This window comes from Xiphophorus hellerii, chromosome 21 (assembly GCF_003331165.1).
Source record: "Xiphophorus hellerii strain 12219 chromosome 21, Xiphophorus_hellerii-4.1, whole genome shotgun sequence".
Classification (NCBI taxonomy): domain Eukaryota; kingdom Metazoa; phylum Chordata; class Actinopteri; order Cyprinodontiformes; family Poeciliidae; genus Xiphophorus; species Xiphophorus hellerii.
In genome coordinates this window covers 2,115,878-2,125,793 of record NC_045692.1, presented here as the reverse complement: position 1 = coordinate 2,125,793, position 9,916 = coordinate 2,115,878, and the positions used below count along the sequence as shown (strand labels likewise).

Here is a 9,916-nt window from a genome sequence, read left to right as displayed (position 1 = left end):
ATAAAATATTTTGAAAGAAAAAAAAGTCAGTTGAAATCACCTGGGCTGAAGCAAGGAAACACCTAATTCAATCTGGAGAGACTCAGACAGAGAAAGGGAAACAATTAGAAAAGTTTATTAACAACATGAGTTAAGTCTTTGGCCCCGGCTGAGGTCATGTATTATCGCAAACTTTGCGATGGGCTCGGATGAACATTCCGGACGCTGAACGGAACGTCATGCCCCAAAACGAGGTCGAGGCCGGAGAATAGGAGATGGACAGCGTTAAACCAAGGGAGTTACACTGGCTTAAATTGCGAGGTTAGAACCAGAACTGGAGGAGGTGACATGACAGAGATAGGCTTGTGTGAAAGTACAGGTTGCGCTGGGAACGTTATCCCCCAAAATAAGGCCGATGCCAGGCTGAGGCCGGAGGAAAGGAGGCGGGAAAGTGAAAGGAGAGAGGAGTTGACCTGACTGGGATTGCGAGATTGGGACCGAGCCTAGAAGAGGTGATGTGACGGTGAAAGGGGAGGAGAGAAGACGGAAGGAAGGTGGGGCGCAGCGGGGTGAAGGATAATAAGCTGCTCGGGGCATGGGGCATGGGATGCAAAGAACGCAGGGCTTGGGGTGCAGAAAACGCAGGGCTTGGGAAGCACGGAGCACAGTGCTCGGGATGAACAGAGCGCAGGGCTTGGGATACAAAAACACAAGGCATAGAAAACTGGCGATGGAGCAGGAAATTCGGCAGGGAGGGGGATTAGGAGATGCGAGTTGAAGCCAGCAGGGCAATGGATGGTGAGCTGTATTGAGCGAAGGATAGGGATGCTGAAGGATTGGGATCAACAAGGGATATTGCGGGTCGAGGAAAAAGGCTACTGATTAAAGATCAGCTAGGAACGTGGCAGGGCTTGGGAAGATGGGATGCCAAAAACAGGATCAGCATGGGATGCTGCGGGGCGGAGATGTGGAGCAGCTAGATAAAAAGGCCAATTGAGAGGGGCGTGGTGGGGAAATGCTCTGAAACGGGATATCTGGCGGCCGATAAATAGGGACCAACAAGGGATCCTGCGGGAAGAGGGGTTCGGGGCAGCTGGTTAAAAGGGGCCAGCTGGAGATGGGGCAGGGCATGATAAGGAGAGGGCTAGCGGAAGGAGAAACAGGTGGTAAAGCGGTGAAAGAGAGAGAAGTCAGTTAGACGTTATTAGATAAAATGAGATTGGAGAGAGGAGACTAGAAAGGAGAGGTGCGAACTACATCTTGCTGAAACGGGATGATGGAGTAGGAATTAGACTCACGATGAAGAGGTCGAAAAGCGGGTGTCAGGTGAGAATACTCCTGAAATAGATCTGAAAATAAGGACGTAAAAGCGGGGGAAAAATAAGGTCACGGCATGGGGTAGGAACGCTAGCTTGTATGATGTAAATCAACTACCACCAATGAGTTGAGCAGTGCTTACCTAGGCACTGAGGGAGCGTTGTGCTGAGAGCACCGAGGAGAGGTCTGGGCGAATGTAAGATGAATAGGCTGATGATGACCAACGACCAAGTTGCTGGAGAGACGTGGAGGGAACTCCCTGAACAGCTGCAGATGTAGCTGCCCCTATTCTAAAGGAGTGGCCGGAGAAATGACTGGGAGGGAGATTGATGGCAGCAAGAAGTAGTCTGAGATGTTTAAGGACCAGGTAGCGGACATAGGATTGCCTTCGGGAGTGAGGAAGAGGGATTCCGAGGAGAAGCTAACCTTGCGCCTAAGGAGAGCAAATTTGAACATGGCTAAAAAGGGGCGGAAAGGACCGCTGATGCGTGCCATGATGATAGAACACGCGCCTTTAGCTTTGGAGTGCTTCAGAGCTAAGCTGTAATAGTTGGGGTGGAACTTGAGGTCAGAGACGGCTAGATCTCTGGAGGGAACGTAACGATTATTGGGAGTAGTGAACTCCCCCAGACGAAGGAGTCCATAAAAGGCTAAGAGGAACGAGCTCGAGAGAAGGGACTTGAGATAGGGAGAGTAGGAGCTGGAGCGAAGTGTGACGAGCAGGTCCTTTAAAATAGAGAGAGTAATGGGTTTGCGGTCGTCAGGGAGTGCTGGACGCTGATTAGCGAAACCTTTCAGTAAGAGCTTAATTACATGATTAGAAAAGAGGCTAATAGAAGGGGTAGGCTGATAGAGTTGATTAAAGAAATTAATCCCGGCTAGGAGACTGCGAATGCAAGAGTGCTTAGAACCGAAATGAACAAACGGTGGGTCAGGAAGGCAACGACGGTGTTTATAAGGATTCGAAAGATGGGTATCCCGAGAGATAAGCAAAATTTATTGAAGTTGCGCCAGGCAAAGGAGTAGGATTTGAGTGTGGAAGGCGCTAGACCGCTTTTGATATACACTTTAGCAGATCGGAGCAGCGATTGCACTGAAGGAGAAATTAGTTCAGGACTAGGTCCTCAAAGGAGGGAACAGGTGTCGGGAGGAGATCGGCTGACGGGCAGAGGCGACGGAAGATCTGCAAATGAAGACGAGAAAGAGCATCGGCGATGGTATTAGAGTGGCCTGAACGTGGCGCGCTGATAAGATGAAATTGTCAATAACAGATTGCCAGGTAATGCGGCGTAGGAAAGGCATAATGGAACTAGAGGAGGAGCGACCTTTATTGATGGCTTCCACGACCGCTGCGTTATCACATAGCGCCACTATGTGCTTGCGTTCCCACAAGCTCCCCCAAAGCCGACAGGCCGCTGCGATGGGGATGATTTTGTAATAGGCAGACGACTCGTGCTGAGGAGTTGAGAGGGGCCATTTCTCAGCGAACCACTTGCCCTGAAAGAATCCCCCGAAACCGGCGGATGGGGCTGCGTCTGTATAGAATTGGATGGAGTCAGCGGAGAGAATAACGTCGTCATAGAAAAACGAAATACCGTTCCAGCTGTTGAGCAGTCTGGACCAAAAGGAGAGGTCGGAGCGACACCCGTTATCCAGCGAGACTTGATCGAGCAATGAATGAACTGAGTTAGCTAGGTCCAGGAGCCTGGAAATGAAAGAACGCCCTTGGGGAATTATCCGCATGGCGAAGTTGAGGTGCCCGAGCAAGGAGAGAAGCTTGCGTTTAGATAGGACGGAGGATGACAGGTGGGACTGGGAAATCTCACGGATGCGAACTAGTTTATCGGTCGGTAGTGAAGCCAGCATCTTCTCGGTGTCCAGGGAGATGCCGAGAAATTCTAACTTTTTTGAAGGACCGGTAGTTTTCTCCTCGGAGATGGGGACACCGACGCAATCAAAAAGATCTTTGAGTTTCTGAAGGGAATGGGACGATTGAAGAGGGGGATCGATGAAAAGGAAGTCGTCGAGGAGGTGTAGCACGGAGGGGAGCTTAATAATGTTGAGAAGTATCCAACAAAGGGCCTCGGATAACATGTTAAAAAGACAGGGGCTACTCCTGCAACCAAACGTGAGACGAACAAAAAAATAGAATTTTGCGTCCCACTTAGCATCGAGAAGGTGCCACTAGGAGGGATGCACAGGCAAGATCTTAAAGGCGTCAGTAATGTCAGCCTTGGCCAACCATGCGCCCTGCCCGGCACATTTAATCAGCGAAATGGCGTGATCGACCATGGCGTAGTAGAGAGAAAAGGGGTGTTTAGGGATGAGACTATTGATGCTAGGGTGGGGACAGGAATGGGGCGCAGAGAGATCTAATATAAGGCGTTTTTTACTGGAGTATTTCCGGGTTGCGACGCCAAACACGAAAGAGTGGGAAAGGGGGGGAATCGAAGGGGCCAATGACATAATGTTTAGCAACTTCCTTCGATGACAACTGTGATACTATACAAGGTTTGTGGAGAGCTGATTGGAGGTTAGGGGTGACGAGGGGAGAAGCGAGAAATGGAGGGACGCCTATCAGGAAGCCCTGATAGAGGCTGGTGATGAGAAAATTAACAAAGGTGCGATCAGGGTGGCATAGCAAAAGAGTAGCTAATTCGGAGACAAAAATAGGAGTAGAGAGGTGGCGAGAAACTAATTCCTGGAACCTCAACGGCTTCTGTTGGGAAATGGACGGCGAGGACAGACGGACTTTGGATGTGCGTCTCTGCAGAGACTACATATATGAAGAAAAGCACAATTGGGGAATGAGCACACACTTTTGTTAAAGTTATTGCAGACAGGCATGTTATTGGGTACCTGCATTTTTTTCCCATAACGATCAAGCGGGCCGAAATTCATGAGGGGCTGCAGGGGCGGAGCAGTGGAGAGATTATGTTTAAAGGGAAGAGAAGGACAAATCGTGCTCTGATGGCCGGCAGCGCCGCACTGAAAACATAAAATGGATTGTGTGATCAAGATGAGGATTTCCATGTCGAGAACTGACCAATTAAGGCGCTGGCCGGAACGGGAAAGGACTGCTGCAGCTTTGGTAGCAAAAGCTTTGTGGTATTGGTAGAATAATGACTGGCCGTATCAAATGTGGAGGTCGGCGATTAGGGCCAGGTAGGTGTCTAATTGGGGGATGAAGGGTTTGAACGAGAGGCGATGCGAACGCTGCGGCGAGCTTGGGAAAAGGTGGAAGGGCCGGGGGCCTCAGAAGAGGCGACCGGAGAATTCGGTAGGGCGTCAGACTCGAAGTCGGACATGATTGCAAGCCGTTGAGCTCTGCTGGAAAGCGAGAGACGCCGTGGATGGAGATCCTTTTCAGCTGGAACTCGGTCGGAGATGGGCGTGACTTGGATTTGGACCAGCGTTGGTTAATCAGCGGTGATGAGCTGGAAGCGCCGGTTGGATGATGCAGGTGGGGCTAAAGAGTCTTCCAGATTGAATTTACGCCTAGGCTTCATATCATTCAGGGCAGTGTACCTTGAGGACCAGGGTTGGGAAACGCTGCCCTATAGGTCTGGCGTGTATGGGTTCATGTGGATGAACACATTTCTGAAACCTATCCCATGTGTATTAAATGTTTTTTATAAAACAATGTGGTGGAGATATTTAATTTTATAAAGAGATGTCTACAAGTAAGACAAGGGGACAGTAGTTTTTAACAATAGTTTTGCTTCTATTGTTAAAACAGGGAGCATGTTAGCATGCAGTGCATACAAAAGTGTGTATACAAACCATGCATACACAACAGCAGTGTGTGTGTAGCATAGCTCGCTGGGCTGAAATGGAGTTAAAAGACAAAATAGTTATAGAATAATTAGGAATACAACACTTAAAGCAAGTTGTGAACAATTGAGCACAACATGAAAAAATCTAATTCAAATAAAAGTGCAGAAAGTTTTTAACATAGATTTTTTTCATGTGAAAGATTTTAATGATTTAGCTCTGACATCTGATGATTTACTTAGTGTGGAGATTATAAAAAGGAATTTCAGAATTAACAGAATAAGTAGTGTTTTGATGAGCTGAAAGTGTACTTACAGCCTACATCTAGGCTATAACTAGCATAGTTATAGCTATTTATAGCTGTAAACTAGTTATAGCTAGTCATAGCCTACATCTAGGCTATAACTTGCTGTAGGCTAACAGTATCAGAGGTAATTAAAATTCATACCTAAATCAACCTACAACAGTGTTTGGTTCCAGACACATATGTACAGTTACTAGGGAACTACAGCTATCATGAATAACCTGAAAGCTGTAGTTTCAGTCAATAGTCCACAAATATCACATGCTTATAAATTGTGCTCATGCTAAACAGGAATATATGATTATCACCTGTTAGAGCTGAGGTCTGCTGCCCACATATAACTTTGGTTTTCCTCCCTATTAAATGAAATAAATGCTTATTTTCAACCTTAGGCTGAGTAGAAAAAGGGGCGATTTGGATTTGAGCTATATATGTTTACAGGGTTTTGGCAAAGATATTCAGGAGAAAAGTAGATTTTTCCCATGAAAGGGCAAATCTGAGGTGTTTGTGTACATTACAAAAAAAAAAAAAACAGGAAGATAATCCATCAACTTAATCCAGGTGTGAAACTCAAAGCAATTCTACAATTTCTGTCCAAAATGAATCAGGAGGTTAAGATAATAATGTAAGAAGAAATAAACTTTTCAGAATTAATCCCAGATAAAGAGCCATGACACTGAAATGACAAGGTTAACCCAGAAACAGAAAGAAAAAGATTGAGGAAAAAAACAAATGGACCATGACACGCTCTTACCTCCATTCTACCTCCTTCCTGTATCAAACCTGAAACAATTACAAGGCGCAAACGTAGAAAAATGAAGGGATGGTTCAGTGAGGAACAGATCTTGCTTCAGAACAGCTGACTGTGCAATAGGAGTAAAATGCTAAAACAGACAGTAACCTGGCCAATGTGAATGAGTATAATACATCAATAAATGGAAGAATAATAAGGCAATGGGACACACAAAGGAAGAGCTTCCAGCCATGTCTGCTTCTTTGTGACACCATTGTGTATCTTAATAAGAACTTACACACAAGCAGAGTTTCCGACAGGGAGTGGAGAGAATGTAATGATGTAGAAAGACCTCTCGGCACACTGCTGGAAAGCAGATGATTCCTGCAATATTTTACGCCTTATACGCTTATACGTACCTGAGGTCATGATTTCTTCAACACTCACATTCCCATTGTCTCAAGTGGATCATGATGTGTCATCAAGGCTCTCTCAGACGGAAGCCTCCTCAAAGCATTTGCAAAAACAGTCTAATCAACTGGCATTTATAAAAACGGGAGCAAAAAAAGATATCTCTAAATCAGCTCACATCTGAAAAGTGTGCCCTTCCCCTGATACGCTTACATAACATAGTGTAACCTTCAGAAGTCCCCTAATTAGTCCTTTGTGTATGATATGATCTGCTTTGTGAAGGTCTCAGAGGTTTGTCAAGGAACACTGCATCATGACTCAAAGGAACACAGCATATGAGTTAGAGACGAAACAATCAAGAAGCAGGTTTTAGTCAATCAGATCTTTAATGAAGAGTGACAAACAGAAAGCCAGAAGTTCAGTTTGAAGTTTACAGCAAACCATCCAGGGGACGTTGGCAATGTGGAGGGAAGCAATCTGGTCAGACTAGACCGAAACAGATTTTTTTTTTGTCTAGATGCAAAACATTATGTTTATTGGAAACAAAACTTTGAGCACAACTTTCCAACTGGAAAATACATCAGTAGCAACACCATGGAGTTTTGTTGATTTTTTCAGTAGGGACAATGAAGCTGGTAGGGGTTAATGGTTGAAGATGGGTGGAGCTAAAGACAGAATAATCCCACAGCAAAACCTTTCACAGCCTGCAAGAGACTCAAGACCGGGGCGAAGGATCACTTTCTAGCAGATTGACTCTACATATACTGGCAGAGGTAGAAAGGAATTGTTTGGGCCACTGCTTGCTCATGTGTCAGACAGAATATGTCAAGACTTGAAAAGTTACTTGTACAGACTGTTTAGATTGTTCCTTTTCACAACAAAGGTGTTACTGCATTAACAAAGGTCTTTAAAGTTGTTCCTGTAATCTCCTTTTCCAGTTTGGGGCAGTCTAGACTTCTAACCATCCAGACAACAAGCAGTGAGCTTTCACTTCATCACAAAGAAATTTTACTAAGGAAGAAAGAAGAAAACTAGTCATAATGTGAACAATTCTCAGAAAGAACAGAAATTCTTACCATGACAGTTAAAAAAATGGCAGTCTGACGATGCCTCAGCTGGCATTTAACACTCCACTTATGATGATGAGTTACAGCTGTGGTCACTGCAATCTGGGGGTGGAGCGCTCCCAAATGTTTTATTCATTAGACAAGCTTCTCTGTCTGCGTAGAGCAAAGGACAGGACCCTTTGATTAGGTTAGTGTTAGGTGAAATGTATATATTATCATATATTTGTTGTTTCCTTTATAACAATAGTGTTTCATATTTGATGTTCCATGATTGTTTTCTTTTCTCTAAACATAAAGACTGTTTCTGTATGTTTTGATCTACTTTATCTCCATCTTCACAAGAGGGCCTCCCTGAAGAGAAGCAGTGATAACCGTGCTCACGGGGTTCATTGCTCACCAGGACTTCTTCTTCCTTTGAGCTGTTAGATAGCTGACGAATCGTCGCCTTGAAGATATACGACCTGTTCTGTTTTTACTCTGTGTTTTAATGCAAGATAACATGTGTTTAGTTAGTGATTGTCATTTAGCACTGCAACTAAAATGCTTTGTCCCCACCCCTTTAGAGTTGCAGTGCTCTCTGTGATAGGGACTCTGAAAGTAATAAAAAGAGAGGAGCGGACAAATGTGTTCCAGGGCGGTTGGAGATTTGTAACTGTAAACACATCTCTGTCCGTTCTCCTCGCGAGTACAAAAGAATCTAACTCTCTTGTCTTTTCTGTGTTGTTCAACTTGTCTTTAATAGGTGTCAAACCTGACAGTTAGATTACATTTGCCTTGATTTTTTTATTTATTTGAAATGTTCAATTACCGCATTTTCCACTCTATAAGGCGCACCTAAAAATCTTACATTTTCTCAAAAGCCGAGAGTGTGCCTTATAGTCCGGTGCGCCTTATGGACCAATATTGAACCACAACAGGTCTCGCAACTACGGTAAGCAGCCGCCGACTTCATTTTCCCCCGTAGAAGAAGAAACGCGTGGTGCACGCTGGGTTTTGTGTAAAGACCCCAAAATGGCTCCTATTAAGAGACACGCTTACGACGCAGAGTTTAAGCTCAAGGCGATCAGTCACGCAGTAGAACACAGGAATAGAGCAGCAGCGAGAGAATTTAACATGAACGAATCAATGGTGCGGAAGTGGATATATATTGTGATTGCACTAACGTTTGATTTACCGTAACAGTATCAGACTGTTTTTTATGTGTTTATTGAATTGAGGAAACGTTCCCTCCACTATATGGTATACCTTGCTGTTGTTAAAAGATAAACTGTGTCACAAAAATACCACGTCACTTACTTTACCTCGGGAAAATAATCAAACAGCTGTTTATTCATTTTGAGAATGAACGGAGTTGTCAGAACGCTGGTTTGTAATTATTAATAAAGTTTGACTGACCTATCTGACTATTTTGTTGACATTCCGTTTAGCGCAGTTCCATCTAATGGATGCATAACGTAACCCCAGCCTCTACTGTAGCGTCTATTCTATGTGCCTTATAATGTGGTGCGCCATATATATGAAAAAAGTTTTAAAATAGCCCATTCATCGAAGGTGCGCCTTATAATGTGGTGCGCCTTATAGTGTGGAAAATACGGTAAGTGTAGTTGAGGGTGACACACTAACATTGTCATTTTATCTTACCCACCTGCAGTCCTAGATTGCGATGAACAGCATGTCAAAATTTGAAGCTAAAAAAGGATTGGAGAGCTCTGATCGCCAATCAGATTAAAGGATGGATGGTGTCAGCTGGCCTGGGTAAATATAATACCAAAGGTATGCTGTACATGAAGAGAATAAAATTCACATTAAATGTGATGGAACATCAGGTTTTTTATCCAAATTCCACTAAAAATGACCCCTTTTAAATTTAAAACATGTCACTTTTGATAAAAGCTTGGCTGCTGACATTTATAGAAATCATGAATTTGGAAAATAACAACTGAAGCTTTAAAAGAAAGCCTCTAATGTTTTTACAGGTCAAAGGACTGTATGAACATAAACTGGAGATGTGTTTGTGCAGATACATATGATAAAGGTACTCTGTAATTAGCAGGCAGGGAGATTGCTGTGGGCTGAACCAAGCTGTTGTGGTTTGCACTGGTGCCTCACAGCTGTGCTGCCTTTCCGAGACGATTTGAAATGTTCTCTTCATGTATCTGTGAGCTTTCTTTGGAAGAAAGATGAGAAAGATGAAACTGCAAGACAAAATCTGATACAGACACAAAGACTAGCAGAAGCTAAGACAGAAGTCATGGAATTTTTTTTAAATATTGAAAGGTTTCTGTGGTTTTATGTGTTGAGCATTCAAAGATGGTGCTGTGCATATCTTGG

The 9,916-nt window shown here is 44.2% G+C and overlaps 1 protein-coding gene across 1 annotated transcript; it reads right to left on the bottom strand.

The window, feature by feature from the left end:
• Window positions 1–1,225: 1,225 nt before the first annotated feature.
• LOC116711963 (uncharacterized) lies at window positions 1,226–3,390 on the bottom strand. Its single transcript, XM_032551621.1, has one exon. It carries the CDS (start codon window positions 3,388–3,390, stop codon window positions 2,413–2,415), a length of 978 nt encoding a protein of 325 aa, XP_032407512.1. The 3' UTR covers window positions 1,226–2,412.
• Window positions 3,391–9,916: the final 6,526 nt, after the last annotated feature.

Coding starts and splice junctions, on each gene's coding strand:
- LOC116711963 (XM_032551621.1), bottom strand. CDS start 3,390: ATGTTATCCGAGGCCCTTTGTTGGATACTTCTCAACATTATTAAGCTC.